This window comes from Ambystoma mexicanum, chromosome 5p (assembly GCF_040938575.1).
Source record: "Ambystoma mexicanum isolate Mex_15411 chromosome 5p, UKY_AmexF1_1, whole genome shotgun sequence".
Lineage (NCBI taxonomy): Eukaryota > Metazoa > Chordata > Amphibia > Caudata > Ambystomatidae > Ambystoma > Ambystoma mexicanum.
Window position 1 is genome coordinate 1,310,708,271 of NC_090930.1, and position 26,773 is coordinate 1,310,735,043.

Here is a 26,773-nt window from a genome sequence, read left to right on the forward strand (position 1 = left end):
GGAAGGTCCCATGCTCTGGCTTGGTAATATGAAACTGAGTGACATGGATGTGGGGGAGGAGTTATAGAGATTTAAAGAAATAGAAGAAGGTCCTGTGTCGGAGGCAGGTGCCTCATGAAGTAAGTACTGTGACGAGGAAGAGTAGGACTAGGCGTAATGAAGATTATCGGTAAGTAATCAGAGCATCACCTCTCCCTGATGGAGAAAGTGAGAATTCTCTGGGGCAAACAGCTAACACGCCCAAATTCACGTGGGGGTGGGTGACAGATGACACGCCCGAAATTCACATACGTTCTCAGATTAACAGTAAGGCTTCGGTGAAGCTAAGTGACTTGGAACTCAAACTTATTGCACCCAAGAAGAGGAGCGCAGTCCGCTTTTGTTCTTTGCTGTCCATCAGCGCATCCTCTATGCAAGACACCTGTCAGCTCAACCACTTCTGGCGGGTTACTCGCCAAAATCCGTTCACTCACCCGGCAATCCCTTTGGCTTCCCATTGACCTCAATGGACTAACCTACTAAAAACAAAATCCACTTTTTTCACCCGCCACGGCGTTTGACAGGTGTACCTTTCTAGTGAGGGCAGTGGCATAAAATATCAAAACAAATGAGGTCACACTGTTGTACTTCCAGGTTAGCGTGGGCGATTTCAAGCAGCACAGGACTAATAGCGAAGAGCGGCGCAACGTACGGCGAAGTAACTAACAGACTAGAACGTTTGTTGTGCTTTTCCTTTACTGTTGAACAGGCCAGGCCACCCTTTCCAGTGCGCATGGGCGCGCAAGCGCATTTCCTCGTTACTAATATGTCGCTTGTGCCCGAGCGCAAACGCTCATGCGCGCAACATCCGTCCAGAACGTACACTAGAGCTAGAGATGGGAACTTCCGGGACACAGTCGCAGGGTACGCGCGACGGGGGCGCGCGATCCCAAAGCGCGTGACCCGCCTCAGCTCCCGGGCACAGCGGTTAGATGCTGGAGCTGTTCGCGGCCTTCGGCAGGAGGAGTGGAACAGGGTGGCAACGGCGGAAAAATGATGCCTGGGGAGACCCACTCTAAGACAGCTGGACTGGCCACAGAAGGCACTGGCCTAGGCTGCCAGAACTGTAGCGCACTGCAGCAGGTAAGCTATAGTTCATGGGTATACCCGGGGGTGGGATGGAGGACAGCCAGGCAGCCAACATAATGTAGAATTTGTATTCAGGCTATCTTTAAGTAGCCTTCACTGGAAATGTCTGGCGAACGGTATGACGCAAGTATGTTTCTTTACATTCTCCTCAAATATGACGCTGTGAGCGTTCAAAGTATCAGTTTTTCGCAGTGCATTTTATTGTAATGTTAAATGCGACTCCCCCTCCCAACCCCCCCCCCCCCCCCCGAGGGATCCGTAGAGTGGGTTGCGGTTACTTCATAAAGCACAAACCCCTTAATAGCGGGACCATGCAGGGAAGAACCTGCTCCCCGTATTCATGGCACTGAGAACGCTGCTGCGCAGCATGGCCTGTCAGTGGGATGTAAACACAGTGGTGTCATGTGTTCTTTACTACCGCGACTCCCCAATCCTCTGGGCAACTGAGATTCTGCAGAAAGAATATTTAGAATGCATAACCAACAGACATCGTTGTGGCTGCCTTTGCACTTTAACAGGGTCTCCCTCAGGCAGCCTTTTATGTTACATATTTATTCCCACCGTTTTAGGCATTGAAGTAGACAGACTTGCAAAAACATGGAATGACTTCCACTTTTTAAGGCTTGGCATTTTAGGACTTACTCTCCCCAACAGTTCCATATATAAACATAATGGGTTTGTGTTTCTATTTTGATCTTGCTTGCAAACCCACCAGAACATCATTGTCCCTAATGTATTTGTTTATTTATGTTAAACAGAAGAGAGCATCAGAACGTAATCTGATTGCGAGTGCGCTCACTTCCTGCTCTCCTTACGGAGTTGAGTGTAGATTCGAGTTGGAAGTTAAATGTTTAATCAGTTAGTCTGAATTGTGGTATGTCCACATTTTCAACCTTAATTAATGAGGCATAAAGTGTGCCTGACAATTCAGTGCCATAATTTGCGCGTGCCAATGCATTTCGGACACAGTCCATCATCAGGGCTTCAAGGCACTGAACGGGTTGTCACTATGTGTGACCGTGGTGTTTGATCCTTAGAGCGTCTTGCACATGTGAAGCTAAAGTCGGTTTGCCGAGCTGTGGATCTCGCTCTTAGTTTGCGCTCTATGTGGTCCAACGTGCGACGCTCTAAAATAAACTTTTATTTTAAAACCACATTAGTATACATTGAGATTGTTGTTATCCTCTGTTAAAAATTACAGGGGATGGGTAAATTAGAAGGTCGTTACTTAACATTTGGTGAATGTTGACAAAGTTAAAAGCAGCAATAGTCTTCTCCGCCTTCCCGTTTGTTGCTATTTGCCGCAAGCACACTTATCAAGTATGTCTCGCCCTGTTAGTGTGATTAGGGTTCAAAACCTTCCTAGTGGAACTGCAGAATGGGCTTGCTTTTTAGACATCTAGAATTGCAGTTAATGTTTCATTTTAAGGGAATGCAAGTTGTACAGATGGGGTCATGTTTTGAATGACCCTTTGTGTACTTACTTAGAAGAGGAACAGTACGGTTCTAGTGAGCTTCTTTATTTATTTTGACGCTTATATAGCGCGCCAAGCCCAAAGGCATCGGGGCTCTTTCTTACAGGATATGAATGTTACAATTTTTACACGAGCAGGTAAAAGACAGATATAAAGCAATCAAATGACCGTACATATAGATAACGTGGGCATGGCAACGTACAGCGAGTGCAGATACAAGGGCTGGGCAGATGGGAGAACTTGGTTATTAGGGCTTTGCGTGAAGTCGTTTCCGAAAAATCAGAATGATTCCTGAGCTCTAAGTGGGAGCGGAAGGGAGTTCCAGAGTTTGCTGGCGATGGTAGGGAAGCTTCTGCCTCCTGCATTTTGGAGCTCGAACCTGAGTGGCGAGGTGGTGCTGATAAACTGCTCTAGTTGGTCTAGATCGCTGTGTCAATGTGACATTGTTGGACAGGTAGGCGGGGTCCATCTGGTGATGGCATTTATGGGGTAAGGTGAGAGATTTGTACTCAGAGCCAGTGTTTTTGGAGTGTAAATTCTGTTATTTGTGCCGATCTGGTGATGTTGAGGGCGTTGTTTTGGAGGACCTGAAGTTTCCGGATGTTCTGTAGCTTGGAATCGGCACACAGAGCGTTGCAGTAGTCAAGGCGCCTAAGGACTAACTAAGGATCTGGTTAGAGTAAGACAGCTGTCATGTGAAAGGAATTTTCTGCATGCAGTAATGAGTTTGCATGTGTATGAGGTGACTGAAGTGGTGGCATTAACTTGTTTATTGAGATTGAGTGAGGAGTTTAAGTAGAAGCCCAGCGTTTTTACCTCTTTAGTGACTGTAATGGTATGTCCATCTATGGTGAAGGACTTGAAGAGGTTGTTAAGTTTGGTGATTCTGTGTTGAGAGCCGATAATAGGCAGCTCAGTCTTATCGTCAAGCATAACCCGTGCTGAGCAATCCACTCTTGGATAGAGAGGTAAATGGCGTTGAGGGTGGCTGTGTCTGAGTCGTGGTCTCGTGTTATAGGGATGATGAGCTGGGTGTCGTCTGCGATGTTACTTTAGTTGGGTTGGAGTATTATTTATGTTAGAGGTCTGCCGTTTTAGGCTGTCCAGATGTGGATTAGAACTACCATCAGCTCAGCCCTAATCTGCACAATCAGCAGTAAGGGACCATGGGAGACTTAGTAAAAACATGTCTGGGGAGCTGGAGGTTGCAGAACCTTGATTCATGTTGTACCTACAATTGCATATTTGCCTAACAACACGTCTGATTTCTTAGTAAATTGTTTGTTACTATTTAATTGGATATTGCAAATCTATAGCACGTTTTATAATCTGCATTGGAGGAGTGTTTATTTTTCTATGAGTGATATATGCCAGTGTAAAGCAAACCACGAATACCTACCAAACCTTTTGGGGAGTTGTAGACTTTAAGCACTTTTTATATTCCCATTTACATGTGTTACTTTGATTCAACCTTGATGTAGGGGACAATTGGTCATTTTTTGTAGGGAGGGTATTTTATAATTAGTGAATATTCGATATATTGCGACATTTAGCATTCAACATGGGCATGTCCATGCAAGCACATAACATTCTGTGTGTGTGTGTGTGTGTGTGTTCAGCCCATTCAAAACAAAAGAACGATGATAGCACCACATAGTTATTACACATAATGCCTGTACATTTTTGGTGACAACTGACCTTTGCACACTACTTTGACAGTTTTAGGTACCTTAGCCAAGATGAATGGTCTAAAATGTTAGTGGGGAATCCGATTTGCCTTGTTTTAGCTGTTATTAAGTTTATATTGCACATTTTTCCTAATGGAATATAATTTTATACCTTTTTGTTGTTTTTCTTCTTTTCTTTAAATGCACGTTTATACTTTTGCTGTTTATTTATTTTATTGTAATGTGAAAGGTTTGTATTCAAGCCATTGTGCCTGAATAATAATAATAAAAAATGTATACAAAAGTATGTTCGTTTTTACTCTTAATCTGACGGATTCCTACTGGCTAACTATAGTACAGAATTTTTTAAGGCAAGTTATGTTACAGGGGATTTCTAAAGAGCACTCTTTCCATGTAATTGTGGTGCATAGGGCCATACTGCGCCATCACTGATGTTTTGACAGCACTAATAGGTTTGTGGGATAGATGCTTGCTCTTGGCAGGAGGGTCGCATTCATACATTTCCTTGCTTAACCTGTTCGGGTTTGTTGAGGCGATTGTATCCTGATGACGTGCTGGTTGTATGCTAGACACAATGAACGTGGACTGTGAGGGAGGAGCTCCCAAATACACTGACATAGTGCGGAGCGCTGCATGGGAAGTTCTTCAGGCAAGTACATTCTTTGACAGTCTGCGGCAGAAGAGGCCAGTTTTAACGGTGGGCTGGTAAGTCACCAGCCCCCTCTTTCTCTTCAGATATGCAGAGGGTGAACTTTCATTTTTAAGGTCAGTAGCAACTACGGTTGCCGTTGTGTGTACCTTTTTTCATAAAGATCATTTGGGCTGTGGTGATTATTTTAAATCACTAATTCAAAAAACTTTATATTGTGTGTTTATTATTGCCTCAAAGTACCTTGTCTGTTACGTATCTAAACAATGTTTTGGGAAACAAAGTAGATACTTGTTAGATGAGGAATTATGGAGATACTTATGAAACAAAGCATGGCAAAAGTACTCATTCCATACTTGAAACACTTGTGTATAGGCGCATTACAAATGCCATATCATATATCATTGTGAAGGTATTTATGAAACAAAACATTGTTTATTTACTTATCAGAAAAGCAAGGCATAAAATAAGCAGTGTCACATAGCGATTTGCTATGCAATTCTGTAGGCTTGCTAATTACATTGACACGTGTGTGGCACAGCTAGCTATTTAAATCGCCCAGTTCAATGAAAGCTCAGCTCACCTCACCCTGCATTCCTCTCAAGGATCTCTCCACTCTATTTTCTCTCTTCACTGCAAGTTAAAAGGGTGTAATGGAGAAAATTACATTTGTACTCTATCTCCTCCACTTTTAAAAGGGTATCTCCCCATTCCTGGGCACATCATTACTGCGAATACGAAAATGGCACCTCATTTACAATGAACATATGCAAAAATATAGATGTGGGGGGAAGTTGGGGGATTCATTAAAGTGGGGGGACCTTCAGGGGGTCTTAAACACCCCCCTCTACCTCCTCCCTCACGACTTCCAGACAAGGTGCGTACCAGGTCTTTTTACGCATGAAAATCTTGTAAATGCGACAGCTTTATCATTTTCCTGTGTACATTTACACACAAGTTTAGAGCAGAGGGCAGTGCAAAGGTCAGGTTACTTGACAGAAACCAGAAGGCTTCTTTTGATTTTTATCTACATGGATGTAATTGCAGCCATGGATAAAAACCTCTGAAACAGAATGTATTTATCTGAAGGCTTTCAAAAAAAGAAACCACACACTGTAATAAAAGGACTGTTTATTTCCATTCAGCTTCTGCAGTTACCTGGGGCCTAGTACCTCTCTTAGGTGGTAGTGCGGATAGGATGGTAGTTCTGGAACCTTTCACTCTGATTATTTGCACTGCTGATCTGAAAGACGGGCCAAACAGAGTCTTGTCTTGTGGATCTTTTCCAGGACGCAATCTCCTGCTTTGAGAGTGTTCTCAGGACTGGCCTCAGCATCTTCCATCTGGAGGGATTCCCTCAGCAGCGTTGTCGCCAGAAGTTGCTCGTTCCTAGGTAGGGGGCTGGGAAGAGCATGCAGGTCAGGCATATACATCTTTCTCCCAAACAAGAGTTCAAATGGGGTTTTACCGTTGCATAGAGACTGGCGTGGTATATTATTCACACTCCTGATTACTAAGGGAACATGGTCTAACCAGTTACCTCCCAGTGACAGAATTCCTTTAGTTGGGCCCATTTTTACAGACTGGTTTGCCCTCTCCACAACTCCGTTAGATTCTGGCGAAAATGGGTGTGAGAAATGCACCTCTGTTCCCCATGCCTCTAATGCCTTCTTCAGTGCCTGCCCCGAAAAAGCTGGACCATTATCAACATGCAACGTTTGAGTCGCCGTCATGGCTACTACAGTCCTAAGGGCCTGTATGACTGATTTGCAGTCTGCTTTCTTTTGAGGAATCATCCAGGTAAACCTAGTGCAAGAATCCCCTATCACTAGAGTGTACTTGTACTTATTTACTGCTGGTAGTGGGCCTATAGGGTCCATATATTGATCTCAAAGGGCGAGGCTGCCTTTCTCAAAGGAACGTCCTTAGGGTTTTTGCTGTGGTCCACAGTTGTCTGTAAACGTGTCACAGTTTGCAATATATATTTTCACCTGCTGTCGAAGCCCAGGCCTCCAGAAGCAATCAAGGAGTAGCTGTGCAGTTGCACTCACCCTAAAATGGGCGATTGCAAGTCCAGCGTGTGTGGCTGCAATCAGCTTTTTCCTGTCTGCTTTATTAGGGATTAATCTTTGAATAGGATCCTCTTTTTTTCATAGGAATGGTGACTATTGCTTTGTTATTTTCAATGTCATAAACATAATTACTGGGGAAACCTTTTGGCCTAGGTACAATACGTAAACAAGCCTCTATTATTTCCTCATCCATTGCAGCCACTAGCCGAGTTATGGCTGCTGTTGTTTTTCTCACTGTGTGTGTGCTCTTTGGCATATTTATCTGCCAATGTATTGCCAGTGCTATGAATGTGTCCTTTGGTATGTGCTCTTGTGTGCATCACCCATAACAAAGGGCAAGCCTGTTTAAGATCCCAAACCTGCTTACAGAGTTGCCTGGAAGCAATAGTTTTATGCCTAATGTCTTTGAAGTCATTTTACATCCACAAATGCAAGTCAGTATTATAAGCCCTGACAATGTAATCTGAGACTACTAGAGTGGGCTTCTCTGAATCTGCGTGGCGCAATGCAAATGGTAACCAGTGTAATTCAGCAGTCTGGGCAGACATGTCTCCCAGATGCTTGGTTGCAATATCAGTATGTATAAATTCTTATTCATGTGTGAAGTATCATATGACTGCTGCTCACGCGGCAGCGTACTTAGACCGTGTCCCCACTGCTGGAATAGCAGACCCATCTGAGTAAATTACCTGGAAAAAATCAAACCATGATATGTCAGGCCGTGAGGTGTCTGGCTCTGTGTCCATTGTCCAACTTTATCCACTCAGTCTTTGCAATTCTGCCTTTATAATGGTACTTTACATCTGGAGCATGTTGTGATGCTGACCATTAAATCCATCTAGTGTGTAATGCCATCGCATTTGGCACACTAGCTTTTGTGGCAGCTTCTAGTTGAGCTAAAGGTGTGTTTGTGTATGGTTCTATTTGCTGCCAGCGGTCTCTTTCTGTTCTCCTCAGGTGTAAATTTTAACTCGGGTGTGGAATATACATGTGACTTACATGCAATTGGTTTAGTCTCCCCTAGATTGCACACTGTGTATGTGAAAGCATTGTCTCCCACCACAAGGTTTATCTCTCAACCTTTATCTGTATTCCTGTCCTGCAAAGGACCAGTGTGAGTCATTAATGAATATACCTGGTGCGGCATATGTGTGTGTTCTGACAGCCAGTGAGCTGCCTTGAAATTCGGTTTTATCAAAGCATAGAATGGTTTCACTAACTCAGCAAAATTAGAAACGTAATATATACCAACATTTAACAGCCCTAGAATGGCCTGTAACTGTCTAAGCGTAGTGGGTGGTCTTATATTCACACACTTCTCAAGAAAATCTGTGGCAACCCTCTGCCCTCATCTGAAAGAGTGAATACTAGAAAGGTAACCTCACGGTGAGCTATTCTTGATTTTTAAAAAAAAAAATTAATCTGCTATCCTTTTGCAGCCAATGTGTGAATGACTCGGTCTACTTGTTGCAAGTGTTCCCTGAGATTATCATGGGTGATGTAACTATCATCTACATACTGCCAACAGTTATGTCTGCAAGCAAGCTCTGTAATCTGCTTGAGAATGAGCTAGGTGAATTTGTGTACCCCTGCATTATTCTAGGGAACTGGAAATGTGTTCCCTCAAACGTGAATGCAGTTTACCTCTGGCTTTCTGCACTTAAAGGTTGTGTGAAATACCCATTGCCCATATCGAGGTTTGTTTTATATTTACATCTGTGTAAATTGGCTAGCAATCCAGAACTGTGTTGGTTCTGGACTACCTCTGTTTTACAATGTGCATTCAAAATTCTAAAATCTACTCTAAAACGATAGGAACCATCAGGTTTTAAAACTGGGAGCACCAGACTGTTATGTGGGCTAGCTTGCTTTATGATTACCCCCTGGTACATTAGCTGGTCTACTATGGTTTGCATGTGGGGAACTGCCTGTGGTTTAACTGGATACTGCCTTTGTGGCGGGGGTGGTTTCAGTAGTGGAATCACATGTGTTGGACATTCCTCATCATGCCCTACATGATTTTTAAACAGCTGCACCGCTGCCAGTGCTGACCATTTTCTTGCATATTTTTGCATTAGTTCTCCACTGGCATTACCACCTCTTCACCCCTTGGTGTTTGCCGTACATACAATGGTGGCCAATCTTGAAATGCTAACAGCCCTTTATATTGATTGTGTAGCTGTGGCCACAATAGTGCTTCAATCTTTTTGGGGTGTTCGCCTTCCAGCTGAATTGTTACAAAATACACTTCATTATGTGCCAATGTCTGCCCAGTGGGAGTAGTGATTTGTGTGCTCCTGTTAGGAAGAATTCTCAATTATGGCTAATTTCCGTTACCTAGTGAGTCCCTCGGCAGCTTTGCTGGAGTGGATTTCCCACTCTTCCTTTTTTTTTTCTTCCATGTGTATTTCTACTTATTGTGTGATCTTGGGCTTTGGAGACTCACCACTCCCTGAACCCAATTTCTTGTCTGTTACACAGCACCTTCAGTGCAGTAGCACAGGGTTGTCTTTAAGACTTCCCACTGACTCCATTGTTTCTAGGGCTGACTACTGTCCCCCAGAAACAGGTAAAGTTACCCTTTACTTTATGTAGTCATTTTTACTGCAGACCCAATACACCCCATCTTACACAGAGTATTGGAAGGGGTTAACTTCTACTCCTTTCTGTGTGCATCTCTTGGAGCTTTGTTTCGCTCCATTAACACTCAGACTTGGCTGGTGGCAGTGGTATCTACCCTAACTTTTCTACCGCGATTATACTATATAAACGTGGTATTGTTTTCGGCTACTATATTAGCCTCGAACATAAACCCACTTGACCAAATACTTTTTGTTTTGGCTCCGGTTGGGTTTAGTCGCCATTTCTTTGTGTTAATATTCTTCTTGTGTTTTAATTTGCGTGGCAAACCAGGTTTGCCTTCTTTGTTCACTGACCTTTGGTGGGCTTATGTCCAGAAGCCCTCCTTTGGCGTCTGGGTGTCTAGGTGGGCTGAATGTGAGGGAGGGGTTTAGTAACCCCCTGCACCTGGTCTCCTTGGAGACCCAAGTTGCACTTTGTGTCCATTGGGTGGGGTGGTTGTCCGGTCTGGACAACCCCCCTGCTGTGTGATTGACAGCCAGGCTGTGTGAATGGGGGATTTTCGCATGAAAGGCAGGACTCTTGGGCTGGAAGTCAGTCGCCACTGGAACTACAAAGAACCGAAGAGAAGACGGCTGCTGCAACTATTGGATCCCGGTGAAGCCCTTTTGCAGTCCTGAGCTATCTACCCTTCAACGACGGAGAAGATCCAGCCCGGAGTCTTCTTCCCTTGAGCCTGGTGGGATCAACCAGCTCACCTTTCTACAGCCAGAGAATCCTCTTCTGGGTCGAAATCACTGCACAGTGCTGTAGTGGGCCATCAGAAGAATCCTCTCCTGTTTTTAAGGAGCGTACCTTTTATTCACTGTTGCTTTTGCTGCTGCTGGCTTCATCCCTGGGTAGTGCAGATCGCTTCCTCCTTCTTGTCCCCCACGACTGAAGCTTCAGGAACCGTGAGTCTGCAGGAACTACCAGGAACAACTGCCGTGGCACCAGCTCTTCTCTGGACGAATAAGGGACTGTGTCCATTTGGTCGTTCTCTCCGTCCGACCGTGCGGAATCGGGGTGAACCCTTTTCCTCCAACAAGGCTTGTCCTTTCTTTCTTCCCTCTTAGATATTGTCAAAGGCAGGCAAAAGTTATAAGTACTCCTGGCAACGTTGATCTCAAACTATTCTGAACGTATTAGCCTCGACAACAGAGTGCTGCTTCATTTGACACTGGCGCAGGCCTATTGACTTTTTCTGTATGTTAGAACCTGTCCTCTGATTCTAGTGCCCTGACAAAAGTATTGCCTGTGATTTTTATCCCCTTTGCCTTGGTGTTTATTCGGTGTGCTAAGTGTGTTTGACTACGGTCGCATGTCTTCCCGCGGGTACGCTTTTCTTTCGTAAGACCGAACTGTCATTACTGTCAAAAAGTGATCGTTGCTTAACCCCCGGTAACGTCTTTTGTTTTATAACACCGGTCTGTCAAATCCTAATGTACTTACCTTGAATTGACCTGAACCAAAGGAATTGGTTGTGTGTAGTATATTTTAGAGTGTGGTTTTATTTAACAGAAGTGAAGCGTTTTGTGAACAGATGGTTTAGAAATAAATGTACTTATATTTTTTAACCAGAAACCTTGAGTCAGTGTTTGTTTGAGTCACAGTAATTGTAGTCCTTTGTGTAATTCCTATTACTGCTCATTTGCTCTTGAAATAAGCCTGGCTGCTGCGCTACTGCTACCACTATAACTGTGTAGTACAGGCTAGTACCAAAGGTGAAATTGTACTGCCACTTGTAGACTTAATCACCTGTAGTGTTCCCTAAGGGTACTGCAGAGGATTCTGCCTAACGGCTCCAATAGTGCCTTCTGACTGCCTTCAAATATGGAAATGTCAGACCCAGAGTCTAATAGGACCTCAATCCAATCCGTGTGTCTTAGTCTTGCGGACGATGCAATGAGTGCGAGGACTCTTTCTGTGAAACCTGTAGGGCTGCCGTGTTTCTTTTCGACCTTCACTTTCTTTCCCTTCGCCTTAGAATGGTCTGGTGTTCGTGCCTGCTGGGAGGGAGACGAAGTCTCATCAGTGCCTTACTTCTGGGGACTTCATGTGTTTCCTGTCTCTAAAATCTTAGTCAGTAGGTCTAAAATGGGGCTGGCCCCCGGGCTTACCCCATGACCGTCTACCCCTGTGGTTACCTTTCCACTGCGGGCTCTGCCCATCTCCTGCAAATTTCTCATTTTTATGGCCATGCTCGGGATATTTTTCTTCCTCTATGGGCGACAATTGCAGCTTCTGTGGCTTGTTGCCCTTTTTACCCTGGAATGATACTCGTCCTTTCGATGGCCTCCCTTCATGGTGTGTTTTCTTTATCTGGCTTAAGATCTTTGTTACCCGTTCTCTGCAAGTCTTCTGCCCAAGTGATCCCTGTGCAAAGATTGATATGTGGATGTCACTATGTCTCCAAATTGCTCCATTTTTCTTTTTTTTCTTGCTCATTTAATTGGGACATTTTTCTATGGACTTCTAACCTTGCATGCTCTCCTTTTTAATAAGGGTAGGATTATGCTCTCCACCATTTGATAATTGTTAGATGCTATAGACGGGCCTAGATTCATGGCTGCGGCCGCACCTTGTGTTCCCATGATGTCAGCTAGTATCAGTGCTAGTGATGTGATGGGCGGTGTGCCTATCGGCTGTAAAAGCCAGCTATAGATTGAGATCCAGCTGTCACAGCTCGCTAGAGGCGGTGTGCAGCCAGATGGAAGAAACCTAGCCAGGGCCCTATGTCTGTGCTGGGGAGTTACTTGTGGATAGGCAGCTTGCAATTGTCCTAGCGTTTCTGAATACCACATGGGAATGTCTTCATTCTTGGATGGACAGGATCCCAATATTATTCTCAACGTCTGTAGTTGTACTCCACCTGCATCCATCTGTCCTTGAAGTTGCTGTGCAGGTGCTATACCCTGCCGAGCTGCATATTGCAGCGCAATGTTTGACACTGTGTCAAAGTGGGTGGCTAACAATTGTAGTCAGCCTGAAGATACGGACCTCCACGGTTTGGATTGATTGATTGATATTTATTTATTTATGAAACCGGGGCCAAGAATTCTAGTGACAGATTGGGTGTAGCTAAAGGGCCATGCCTTGCACCTGTTTGTGGGTAAACTAGATTACCTCCTAACCAGTTGACATGATTTGTATGTTTTGGAGCCAATTCAGGATACTGCTATGGGCGATAATGAATGGTGTCTAAGTCTCATCTCACTAGGAGAGTTGCTTATAAATTATTTGTCCTGGGGGCTTTAAGTAAAGAGTGATTCTGCTGGTAGGCCACCAATTTGCACCACTGCTACTGTGAAATTCGTGTTCATTGCATGACAGTGTGCCACTCTTAGCCAATCATGTACCGCCATTCTGCAATGGGTGGGAATATTGACTTCATTGTGCGCCATCTTCTGTACACACTCCATCTAACCTCTTATTTTTTTAAAAAAAAAAGCTTTTTAGAAAAAAAAAATTCTGCCTTGTCCTCCCGTGACTGGGACATGAGTTTATTTAAATATTAGTAATTAGTAATACTTAAGACGTTGCATCTTTTGGGGTGCCATCTGACTTGATTGCCCCTTGGGGCGTGATTCCCTGCCCGCCCCCCTCGACCCTAGGTAGGGCTGTGTGGAGTGGGCACATAATCAACCGTCCTAAATTGTGATGAGAGGTGCCTCAGATGTTTGGCCTAGCGCTTTGACAGTTCCCTGAGTGTTTGCACCCCTCGACATAATGACAACAATACAGCCAGAAAATGTTCTGTAGTTCGTTGTGACTCGGAGACCTCGTTATGAAGCATTACTCAAAAATATGAAGCTGACACTTGAAGGTAGCAAGTAAATATATTTAATATCACTTCTGTTTTCTACCAGTTATAATCCTCATTAAGCCTGCTATGGTAGCAGCAACTATAACCTAACATATTGTCATACACAGAGAGAGCGCTTTTGTATAAGCTAAAAGCATAATTCACATTTAACAAAGATAAGTACAAATCATCATTTCAAGAAACCACCTTGAGCTACATGGGGTGTATGTTATGGTGGTCTATACTAAGCTATGTTATGATCAGGAGTGACATAATAAAGCACGCCTTCAGTCCCATTTATGCAAACAGTTCAACCATCACATTCAAACTCACGTTTGTCATGCCTTGCCGGGCTGCATGCAAAGTTACCATGACTTCTTGGTGACCTGCAATCGATGCGTCTTCCCAGCCCCACGATCCCTTTGTCTGCGGCTGTGTCTGTGCCATCAGCCTGTTGTCCTTTTTATATTAAAAAGTGGGACCCTATACGCCTGAAAATGTGTGCGTCATTTCCTTGGCATGCAAAGCTAGTCTAGAGCTTGGACATGCTCCTGCGCTTGCTTCGTGTTGGTACCATGGTGTAGCTGTGTGCAGAAATAAGCGACATGTGCTGCTCTTGACCGTTGGTTTGTTCCCATTAGAATAAATGGGCTTCCGCTTGGCGAACAAGCACAGCGTGTTGTTCTCTCTTAGCCCACTTTAAAACCCCATTATATTAAAGGCGTTTCTAAAGAGGTTAAGCGCGACATTTGCTTTTGGACACTTTAACCGTATATGCGTGTTCTGGTATCATGCTTCCTGTCCATGGCTGCTTATCAGCGAAGAAGCATCTCTTGACTCTGCTACGAGCTCATCTACAACAGGAAGTTGCCACTTGTGGTTGGCTTTCTTCTATTGGAAAGGGGAAGCTGATCGCCTTTAGCTGACCTTAAACGGCAAGTGTCTGTGAGTTTACAGCTTGCCGGCACGTGTGATTTTATTTAATTTTACATTTTTTTTTTTTAGTCCTGTTTAGTTAAGGAACTCATGTTATCGGAGGCTAGTGTCTGTTCCTGTCTTTTGAACGCCACTTTTGCATTGTGTGTGAGTGCGGACCTTCTGCTTAATGAACATCGGTAGCTTCTTACTGTGATGGTGCTAAACTCGCGTGTATTTCAAGGCATTATATTTTCCTACCGCAAGTTCCTACACTTGTCTGTTGCCACTAGCTCTTGCCTTATGTGCAACCGTGTACTTTGTATTCACCGCACAGTAGTGGTCTTTTGCTTAAATCGTCAGATCTGTGGCTTAACTGTCTTAGCTTGTTCGTACCATTATTCATAAATCATGACAAAACTGGTGGCAGCAGTTTACACTTCTGGTATTTGAACTACTTTTTAGCGAGCCATACTGCTTTTACCGCAGATGGCTCATAACTGTGGCTAGTGCCGAAAATGGCAGTGCCACATAGTCTTGTGTTCTGTCCTTTGGCCATTTTGTCCCTTTGCTTTCCCCCAGGTCGAGCTGACCCAGGAATTCATTATATGGGCATGCAGCCTCCCGCAAAAACTGTATCTTGCGCTGGCTCCTGCATGTCACGTGTGCTAGCGCCCAGGAAGAGGTTTGGGACTGTCTAGTCCCAATTCACACTACTGGTGCCAGGATGTCTGGTGTACATGAATGCATCGGGATCACCTTTGACCATGTTTGGACCACGACTGGCGTGGATGCAAGGGAGAAGAACTTCTATTTGTGGTCCAGATTCAATCACACATCAAACTTTGAATAGGAGAAGAGGCCTTGCATCCATTCCAGGTCTATCTACAGTGGTTCATCTTGAACTACCGAAGGAACCAAGTATCGTGTGAGCTGAAGTGGACCCACCAGAGACGAGCTGGAAGGTTTGGCACACTGATCCCGCTGTTGTCCCTTCAAACCCCAGTTTAGTTCTCGACCTTAGAAGGCCTGCAAGGGCACTTCGACCCTTTTGAGTAGTGGGAACAACTACTCTTGGCATCTCCTGATGTCCTGCCAAAAGAGCCTTCTCTGAAGTGTTCCTGGGATTGTCCAGTGAACCGACCAACCCTGTACGGGGACATCGCATAGCAGCGCTCCCGTTTCGAGTTGAGGTTTGAAACTTTGGGAATCCCTAGCCTGTGGTTCTTGACGCTCTCTTGACCAGGCCTAACTCCTCTGTGTCGCAAACAAGGAGAGTGCGTCACGCTGCAAGCCCTTGCGGTCGCCCTGTCACTGCATTGTGGTGACGGTCGCTGTGTTTGGCTTTCCAGCCTTCTCTGCTGTGCCCTGCGTCGTGCTTCTTCTTTCTCCCTTCGTGGGCGGAGTTGTGGCTACTGTCCTGTCACGGACGATCGTTCTGTCCTGCAGCACCTGATAGCCGGATCGAAGAGCAAAGGCTGGATTTGCAACCTTAGACAACCTCGACTAATCCCTACCCTTAACTTTGTCAGATACTACTGATCCTGACACGTTAGTAGGCTTGTACAATGCCACGATGACTAAAGCCTTAGACCTAATTGCCCCACTGAAAATGAAGAAAAGTAAACTGAGAGCCCATTTGAACTCGTGGTTTACTCCTGAACTAAAAACCTTGAGCGGAAAAGAGGAACACGGAAGTCCAATGGAGACATTTATCCACTAATGAGAATAAAACTAACCAGCTCAATATCTCTACCAATTACAAAAAAGAAATAATACGCTCTAAACAGGAAACCTACAACAATAGGATCAACAAAGACTTCCAGTACCAAGGAACTCTTTATTTTAAAAGAAATGGAAACCCCCATACAGCCAACAGATTCGTGCTTGAAGGATAAACTCTGGCGCACCAATATCCAGAATGCCTTAAAGGAATAGTGCACGCAAAAAGTTTATGGGCTTAAAAGATGGGCAAAAAAAAAAACATCTTTTTAATGGAAGTTCTATGTAAAATGTATCACAAATAATGTTTAAACCCAGTGCTCCAGATAAGATTTAGAGGTGGGAGTATTTTACTCCTATTTTTAAACTTTGAGAGTTAATGTGATTTTTTTCTTTTTTTTTTAAGGGAGTGAAAATGATTTTCTCCTTTGCAAAAGTAAAATGTATGCGACATCCAACCGACGTGTGCAAAAACTGTATGGAAATCATTACTGTGCAGCAGCTTTCTATATTGTGACAGACTACACCTTTCATTATTTCTACAAGTCCTGGCCATTTGATCTCTCCTGTATATTTGCAAATGTTGAAAACACAAAAACCTAGCCAATTACATAGTAAAGCAAGCATGAATTGTATTGTGTGTTTTTGAGGTTCGATAGCAGAATTGTCTTTTGATGTTTAATGAAAGTCCTCATTTCCTGGAGCTATTACTACCTAATGGTATGCCGATGTTATGATACAACAGTGCAGAGAGGTAAGGACTCCATGTTAAATTCTATATCTAATCTCATGGCCAAATGGTCATTTATATAGCACTTTTGGCAAAGTGCTGTACATAGAACATATTTATCACAATTATCACCAAATCGAAGTCAGAACTCCTTTATCGACCTTGAAAGGATGAAAGGCTGAGTTGGCCTTGTCGGTATTCGAACCTTGAACCTACAGATGACGCACATATCGCAACGAGTGCTCAACCAGCTGAGCCATCTTATTGGCCAACATCCTTCAGAGGTCGGTTAACTGATTATCAACTGAGGTATAATAATCACAAATGTAACTGTTTGTTTTTGAACAGCGCTTGCACTTCCTGAAGAGTCAGGTTTTGGATGTTTTAATTGTAGCATTGAAGATTTGAGTCTAGAACACTCAGGGAGGACCACATAGACTAGCTGGACGCACCACTGATGTTAGAGGAAATAAGTGAAGTTAGAAGAGAACTGCCAATTTCAAAACCCCAGGACCAGATGGACTCCCAGGAGAGTTCTACAAAACATATATAGACATATGGCGCCCACATTTCTGAGTGTTTTCACAGAAGCATATGTACTAGGAGTACTACCCAACAGCCTGAGAGAAGCCACCATTATACCTATCCTCAAACCTGGAAAAGCACCACAGAGCTGTGAATCATATAGGCCCTTCTCTATGGTTTACCAAGATTGCAAGATCCTGATGGCGGTCCTAGGAAATAGATTAAAGAGGGTGATGGGAGACTTACCCCATTTGGTCAGTGTATTATGTCCCAGGGCGAAACCCCACGTGGAACCTGCAAAGGCTACACTGTGTAATAAATAGCACTAACCACGCAGCGGATGAAAGCACAGTTGCATCATTGGATGCAGTCAAGGCCTTTGACTCAGTTTATTGGGACTGGCAGCTACCGGCCCTGGCACATTATGGCATAGGGAAGATCTTCTTATGTTCGGTTAAACTGGTCTAAGCAGCGCCATGAGCTAGGGTGAAGACAGTCAAGCAGATCTCCGAAGCATGGGAGGTGTGAAAGGGAACCAGCCAGGGCTGCCTACTACCACCAATGCTGTATATCGTAGCTATAGGACCACTGGCCGTGTTTCTCAGAAAGGCATATACGGAGGGAGGAATAGCCTTGGATGGAGTGGTGCAACCGATTTCCCTGTATTCGGGTGACATGCTACTGTATGTAAACAGGCCATAGGACAACCTACCACACTTGCTGGATGTCAGACTAGTATGCCAGGGTGTCGGGGATCAAAGTGAACAGAGAATCCTGTGCTTTCACTCGCGGGGCTTGGAGTCCTTGGAGACTCTGCTGCCACTGACCATTTATAGTAATGTACCCCATTGACCGCAAGGTTGAATGGATGTCAACTAGATCGTGGATAGTCATCATTTTACACTGTTTCTATTTACACTGTTTTTATAATTAGTGTAAATTAAATTATTAGTGTAAAAGTGATCTGCCTTAGCACGATCATGCACACAGCACAGGAACTCTGAAAAATTCAAATGGTTTGCGTTCAATGGGCAAAAAAGCATAATTTGTTACAAAATATGAATTCTCCATTGCAACTTAGTTTTCCTTCTTATTAATTTTACAATCCTAAAATGCTAGGAAAATATTCATAATGCGGAGTGATGGAGAGTGACCGTCCTGCTTGGGCTGCGTGGACGTGGGCTGTAGCACTCTGTCTTGGACTTGGTTTCAATTTAAGTCACAGGACTCAATTGGTTCCAAAGATGGAAGAAGGCTGAGCGCTACGCAGCAAGAAGATGCAGGAGCCAGAGAAAGCAAGAGGCAGCACACTGCTCCCGCACCAGGTCATAGGAAGTGAACTTTTACAATCTCAGTGCACGGTCAAAGACCGTCCAGGGTGCCCGGACCAGAGGAAGGAGGGCGCAGAATCGATCTGAACGAACTGTTATCAGCCGCCATGGCTGGGAAGACGGCGAAGGAACGTGAGCTGCCTCCAGACGTTGAGAAATACTGTTCACCCTTGCCCTCTAATTTGCAACTAAGTTCACCTCCTACATTGTTACCGCGTGCCATGTGCTTTGAGGGGCCTTCGGGCGGCGATGAGGAAAGTGGCGTATTGGTAGCCTTGACCCTCGCACAAACAGACCCCAGGTGCTGTGAGGGAGAGGCAGAAGAGGGTGGTAGGGGAGGAGCACGTTCCGTTAGAACTAAAAGTTCAGAAGGTACATGGCTTGGATTGGATGAGGGGAAAGACCTGACGAGAGGGTCTTTAGTTAAGAGTCCCGTCTCAGAGGGCATTAAGCCTGTCATTCCCCCCTGTAATACCGTGTGTGAGTGGAGGGCTCAGCCCATATCTTGAAGAAAGTCTTCCTTTGACAAACAGCGAAATTGCCACAACTACTGTGACTAATCCTGCCATGAATCCTACAGTGAGAGTGACGACTCAGATTCATGCCTCTCTACCTGCATTTAGCAACTTATTATCACCCAAGGAAAAACAAATGCCCAATTCTAAAGCATTGTCCACGGAGCAGATTTAAGTCTTGGAAGATGACCACCCTGCTTCTGTAGCTGAAGCCTCTGAGTGCCATTGAGAAAACTGGCACCAACTATACGCCCAGGACCCCCGCTGCAATTGAGTAAAAAAAAAAAAAGAGGAAATTGCTCAAACCAAATATGAAGGTGGGGCTTCCAAAGGACCAAGGAAACCAAAAGGGTGCCGATCTGCAAATCGGGTAACCCCAGTAGACAAAATTGACCAGCAACACCTGTCCTTTGTGCCACAAAAACAAACTCGTCCATAAATGAATAGCGTATGCTGAAAAATTCAACCAAGGGTCTGTTTCTTTTTTCCGGAAAATTTGCAAAACTATTTTCTAAAGCCAAAGATAGGAGGACAGACATTGATGGACTCGCCCCTTGAAATGTCTGATGCAGATCTTTTGGAGGGGGGTGAATGAGGCTTTGGACGATGAATCTAGCCCTCCTTCAGATATAGAGGGTTGGCCAACAAAGGACCTTTAGTAATTGGCACACCTAATAAACCTCTAGTAATGAAGTACACTGAAAGATCTTGGGATTCCCCTGACCTGCTCGTTCTGTTTTCGGAAGAAGTGCCGATATATTGTACGGCACGTTAATGAAGCGTTATAGGAGCCTGGGGTGTAAAACCATCTTCAGCAGAGCCATTCTCCCAGTGACTCGGAGGGGCAGCCTTCTCCAGAAATTCATGGAGCTGCCCACTCCATCCGCATCTTTCTGTCGTATTGCAATGCCCAAGTAGTGAAAGGTCTGCGTCTACCATTGGAGGACCACTAGGGGCACGGTTTGCTCTCCAAGGACTCCAAGCCCTTTGAGTGGAAGCGCAGGATTATTCTCTGTTCACTTTGATCCCCGACACCCTGGCATACTAGTCTGACATCCAGCAAGTGTGGTAGGTTGTCCTCCGGCCTCTTTACATACAGTAGCATGTCACCCGAATACAGGGAAATCGGTTGCACCACTCCATCCAAGGCTATTCCTCCCTCTGTATATTCCTTTCTGAGAAACAAGGCCAGCGGTTCTATAGCTAGGATATACAGCATTGGTGGTAGTAGGCAGCCCTGGCTGGTTCCCTTTTGCACCTCCCATGCTTCGGAGATCTGCTTGCTTGTCTTCACCCTGGCTCTGGGCGCTGTGTAGACCGGTTTAACCCAACATAAGTTCTTCCTTATGCCATAATGTGCCAGGGCCGGTAGCTGCCAGTCCCAATAAACTGAGTCAAAGGCCTTGACTGCATCCAATGATGCGACTGTGCATTCATCCGGTGCATGGTTAGTGCTATTTATTACACAGTGTAGCCTTTGCAGGTTCCACGTGGGGTTTCGCCCTGGGACATACCCCGTTTGGTCAGTGTATTAAGTCTCCTATCACCCTCTTTAATCTATTTCCTAGGACCGCCATCAGGATCTTGCAATCTTGGTAAACCATGGAGAAGGGCCTATATGATTCACAGCCCTGTGGTGCTTTGCCAGGTTTGAGGATCCGTATAATGGTGGCTTCTCTCAGGCTGTTGGGTAGTACTCCTAGTTCATATGCTTCTGTGAAAACACTTAGCAATTTGGGCGCCATATGTCTATATATGTTTTGTAGAACTCTCCTGGGAGTCCATCTGGTCCTGGGGTTTTGGAATTGGGCAGTTCTCTTCTAACTTCACTTATTTCCTCTAGCATCAGTGGTTCGTCCAGTTAGTCTGTGTGGTCCTCCCATAGTCTCTGCAAGACTATATGGGACAATGCCTCATTCACATCGCTCCTACCCCCTTTTGCCTCATCTGTGTACATGGATTCATAGAAGTCTGAAAACACCTCCTTGATCTCTACTTGAGTCCTAAACAATTTCCCTTGTTCATCAGTAATGGCGTTGATCCCCCTCTCTCTGTTCCCCGCATCTGCATAGCCACGCCAGGAGTCGCCCCAGCTTGTCTCCCTCCGCATGTAGTTTTGGACTGTATTTTGCAAAGTCCAGGCGTCCCAGCTTTTCACATTATCCCATGTATTCCTGTCTTAATTTCATCAGCCGCCCTGATTCAACTGATGTTTCTTTTTCTCATGCCTTTACTTTTGCGGTTTCATTTTTGATATCCTTCAGGGTTTCTTTTCCGAGGCCTCCCATTTTCCCAATAGCTTTCCCTCGCATGACCACTTTGAATGCATCCAACCGTGCCCCTTTGTGCTACACTATTTTGTTTGATGGTAAAGTATTCCTCTCTCTCAGGTAGTCATTGAACGTATATTCCTGCAGAGCTTTTGCTCTAGGCGCCAGGTGGGTATCCGAGGCCTCTGGGCCTAGCCCTGCCATGTCGCTATCAGTGGCGCATGATCTGAGAGCATCCTAGCCTTGTATTCTATGTGCTCATAATTTCCCAATGTTTCCTCTCCCATGATCATAGAATCTATTTGTGTATGCACCTCATGAGGGGCTGAGAAGTGTGAGTAGGCTCGATCTGCCTCATGTCATTCCCTCTATATGTCCACCAGTCCTAAATCTCGTAACGGGCCCCTGAGGGCTTTGGCCGGTGGCTCCAGCTTTTTGTATTTGGTGCCTTACCTGTCCAGCACCGGATTTAGTGTACAGTTAGACCCTTCCCCGACCCCCACCCCGCACACCCATATTGCCTCCCTGTACATGGATAGCCTTGTATATAATGACCTAAAGAAGACCGTGGGATCATGGTTTGGAGCGTATGAATTTACAAAGCAGACCTCCCTATTTTCCCACCATCCATGTACGACAGCCATTCTCCCCTCGTCCTATTTGAACTCCAGCAGCTGGAAAGGGGCTGTTGGTGCGATCCAAATGAGGACTCCTCTTGCGCACACACACAGAAGTATGAACCATAGTCTGGCCCCCCCATTTCTTAGCTAGTCCGGCCTGCCTCTCTGCCGTTGGGTGTTTCTTGTAGCAGTGCTACTTGGATGCCCTTAGCGAACAGGTGGGTGTGTATTTACAGCCTCTTAATATAATTTTTCAGGCCCCTCACGTTCCAGGTGATTATATTAACCCCTCCAGATATCGGCATACTGGGTTATATCCAGGCCTTTTGACTCCACTGCTCCATCAGTTCCACAAGTGTCACTTCATGCATATTTATACCCATCTCTGATCTGGGCCATAGTGTGTGCTTATTTTTATCATGGCATGCTCTGATTTCTCCTCTAATCGTCTCCCCTTGATGGTCCCATTCACTCTTACATTCTGCACCTTTACATTCTTCCGTCTGTTTCTCCTTGTTTATGGTTCCACTTGTCTAATAACCAAACCCCTGCACCGACCCCCGATACCTTCCCCTGTGTGCCTCTCTCTCCTTCCCCCCCCTTCCACCACACTATTTCACTGGTAACTCCCCAAAACAGTGCCAAAACAAACAATGGCCCAGTGCTCATGTTCTTGCTTAGGCCTAGCTGCTTCTGTTGCTCCCGTCTCTCCTCCATCGGGCCACATGCAGCAGCTTGACGTCTCAAAACTGACGTCCAAAGGTTTCAACTGGGGTTCGCATCCGCTTCCCGGGCAGCTGTTTTGCGATGCCTGGTGTTACTGCGGTTTGTTTATTTATATAGCGTGCCGCACCCTCGGGTATCCGGGCGCATTACAGTGTTGCGCATTACAACGTTACAAGAAGTACTTAGGCATAGTTAACATATATAAAAGCTAGTTTACACAATATTTACATGAGAAATGTATGGGCATGGATAGGGATATACAGAATCTGGGTGATGACAATGTCACAAATATATACAATACAGCAGTTAGATTTCAATATTACATTAGAAATGCAAGGGCCTGGATAGGGATATACAGGAGCTAGGTTATAGTAACATTACAGATATATACATTATGGCAGATAATGCAATGATTATGCTTCTAGGGTGAAGAGCCAGGTTTTAGTATTTCTGAAGCCATAGTAGGATGCTTCAGATCTTAGGTCAACCGGCAGGGTATTCCAAAGTTTAGCTGCAAGCATGGGGAAGCTGCTTCCGCCTTCTTTCTGAGGCTTGTTTCTTGGAACTTTGAGGCAATGTGAGTATATAATAATAATAATAAAGCATTTGTATAGTGCTACGAACCCTCAGGTATCTGAGCACTGCTCATTATTACCCACGGTGTGTGGTGCTCATTTATCGACCTCTGAAGGATGAAAGGCTGAGTTTGGCCTTGCCGGGATTCAAATCTGCGTCAGCAGACTCTGCACAGATGTGAAAGTGAGCGCTCTACTTGCTGTGCTAAAGGACTGGTATGGTCCCAGTAGGTCGGTCGGATGTGTTTGTCACATTTGCAGGCTAAGTATTTGGGAGCCATCTTGGCTAGGCCTTTTGTGGGTCAGCGTCAAGGTTTTGAGTGCAATTCTATTCTTTACTAAGACCCATCCAGTGTTGCATCTAGCAGCTGATATGTGCTGAGTTCTGGGAATGTTGAGCGTTGATTTTAACGCTTTGTTTTGCAATATTTTTAGTTTATTAAGATTATGCTTACCTGTCCCTAGATGGATATAAGGTGTTGCAATAGTATAATTTGGACAGTTTTAGAGCTCTTGCCATGTAATGCAGCTTGCTGTTGAGAGAAAAGGCCTGCGGGTATTGGTTAATTTGCATGTGTATGCTGTAGCCGAGGCTGTGGCATTGACTTGTCTGCACAGGGTTAAGGCTGAGTCGAGATAAAAATCTAGGGTCTTTACCCCACTTGATACTTTTTATATGGATGCCGTCTATGGTGAAGGATTTAAATTGGCTGCTGAGTTTGTTTAGTTTTGCCATGGGACCGATGAGAAGTAACTGTATTTTCGTCATTGAGACAGACCGTGAGTGGCCATCCACGCTTGGATAATGAGAGATTTTGTTCAGCAGGGTGGAGTCAGTGCCGTAGTCACCTGTGATGGGGATGAGAATCTGCATGTCATCCGCATAATTAGTGTAGGTGACACTCAGATTATCAAGATCATCAAAGAGTGGCTTGGTGAAGATATTGTACATCGTTGAGGAGACGCATGATCCCCGAGGTACTCAGCAGGTGACTGTTGCCGGCTTAGCTGATGCGGTTGGTACAAAAGCCCTCATGGTTCTGTTTTCCAAGAAGGATTGTATCCAGGCAGTGGCTTCAGGGGGAGAAGTGGGCCGCTGTTATCAGATGATGGCATAGAATTTTGTGATTGACTAAATCAAATGAGGCCGTGCAGTCCAGAAGAAGGCGAGAGAGTTTGCCTTTATCCTGTAAGTCGTCCATTTGTTTTTTTAAATCAATTAGGGCTGATTCAATAGCATGTTTGGGTCTAAAGCCTGACTGTCACAGACCAAGGAGATTGTTGGATTCGAGGTGAACCTGAATTTGTAAGTAGGCAGCCCTATCTAGGATTTTCAGGTGGAACGGAGCGGTAGTTATAGGCCTGTAGTTAGTAGGGATGCTGGGGGTTGAGGCTGTTTATTTTTTTCTTTAACAGTGGGAGGACCCATGCATCTTTTAGGTTGGTGGGGACTGTGCAGGTTTAAAAGGATGCATCTATAATACTTGCGATGAAAGGGGCTAGTTCCCTGGCGGCCTCTTTGATGATTGGAGCCGGGCAGGTGTCCCCCTGGCATTTGGACGGTTTCAGACAGGCTATCATCTGTTACTTCATGGATGGATACTGGGGACAATTTAAAGCAGTTGCAATGTTTTACAGAAGTCGCATAGGGCTCCTGCATGAGTGTGTCCAGAGAGGCTACGTTTTTTTTTTCTTTCAATTTTTTCTTGTAAGAGTGAAGTTGGGTTTAGGAGCGCAGTTTGAATATTCGAGCACCAAGTCAGGTCTTTAGTGCAGGTTTCCACTGGAGGTATTGGCGATTATAACTCTCTTAGGATGATAAATAATTCTCTGGTGCCTGAGTTGGCATTGTTGATGTCATGTCAACTAGAAGTTGTATCTCTGTGTAGTGCTCCAAAGGCAAAAAAGAAAAATTCAAAAAATAGATCTTACTTTGAACTATTTGAGTTATAGATGCAAGTCTCTAGTTGGAGATCGTTGCGCGGGCTCTAGGCAATCAGCCACTTAAAGTAATCCATAAATCAGTCTGGTAGTGAAATAAAGAAAAAAAGAGAACAATATTTCAGGCAGTGTATTTTTTCACACTAAATAATATAAGCTAAACAGTTACTGTAAAATACATCACAATTGATTAATTTTTAAACTCGCATAAAAAACAACAATTCTACAGGAAAAAAGTCGCTTGTTTTGTTTAGTACAGTTGGAACAAAAATTGTTGTTTAGTGACGATTCCTTTAGCCAAAAACCAATCCAAAATTCTTGCGGTAAACCAATTTCTATTCTATAGAAATGAACAATATGAAAGCAAAATCCTTTCAAAAGGGGCACATTACATCAATTCATGCTGAACTCAAACAATTCATGAATAGAGCTAATTAAACCATGAGATTAATTGAAAGAAAGCTTTTAAAAAAAGATAAATGTTATTTTCGGAGACTCTGGTATGTTCAACCAAATCAATTCTTATGTCCAATGTTCATAGTTAACATTTGGGAATTGATGGGTCTAATTAGTACCCGTTAATGTACTGTGTCAGGGTTTCGTTTCAATATTGGCCAACGTGGAAGTATCTAGTGGACCTAAATCTCAAAGGGTAAGAGTGAATAGATTTTTCATCTATCCCTTATTGGGCTTCATGTTACGGCGGTCTCAGGTTATTCAAATGCCGCCTTCATCAGGGCTCCATGTCGGGGACCCTGTGCAAAAAACCTAAGGTGCGTAAGTGGCATATAGTCCAGAATGATCCTACACTTCTGGAAACATATATATTTACAATTCCAATTAGACGGAAACTCATAGCGCCGGTGGTGCTCTTACCTCCCGGTGCTCAATAGGGGTGTCACAGTATTCGTTTTATGACGGTACGATAACCTTCTTGCCAAATGACGGTATATCATGGTTCTCGCGGTATAGCAGGTGGAGTTAACTGATCTTAACAAATATTTTCTAAAAGGTCATAAATTAACAGATGTATCATCACAAACAAAACCAGGCACCCAGGGCCAGAATTGGGCTTTTCAACATACTTTCCACTGAAATGCCTTGCTTCCACCAAACACACACGTGTGGAGAGGAGGGGGTGGGGTGGAGGCCTGCTGCAACTGGCAAAGCAAACTGAATAGCTTTTCTTAAGTGGTCATTTAGGCTTTTTGCTTCCCCACTGGCTACTGGTGAAGATGAACATGTTGCCATCTTGATAACCTGCATGCCACAGATCAATGGAGGCTGATGGTAGTATACGCTTGTACACACACGCACACGTACACGCACACACGCACACACGCACACACACGCACACACGCACACATACATACATACATACATACATACATACATACATACATACATACATACTCTTTACGTTACAGCCTTTAGTTTACTTGCAGGCCAAAAGGTGTTCCGTAATCA

At 44.6% G+C, this 26,773-nt stretch overlaps 1 protein-coding gene across 1 annotated transcript in view; it reads left to right on the forward strand.

The window, feature by feature from the left end:
- Window positions 1-854: 854 nt before the first annotated feature.
- Window positions 855-26,773, forward strand: part of ICE1 (interactor of little elongation complex ELL subunit 1) — a 740,954-nt gene continuing 715,035 nt past the window's right edge. The window contains exon 1 of the mRNA XM_069613713.1: window positions 855-1,122. Coding sequence (XP_069469814.1) covers window positions 1,033-1,122 — 90 coding nt within the window. The 5' untranslated portion in view covers window positions 855-1,032. The remainder of the gene's footprint in view (window positions 1,123-26,773) is intronic.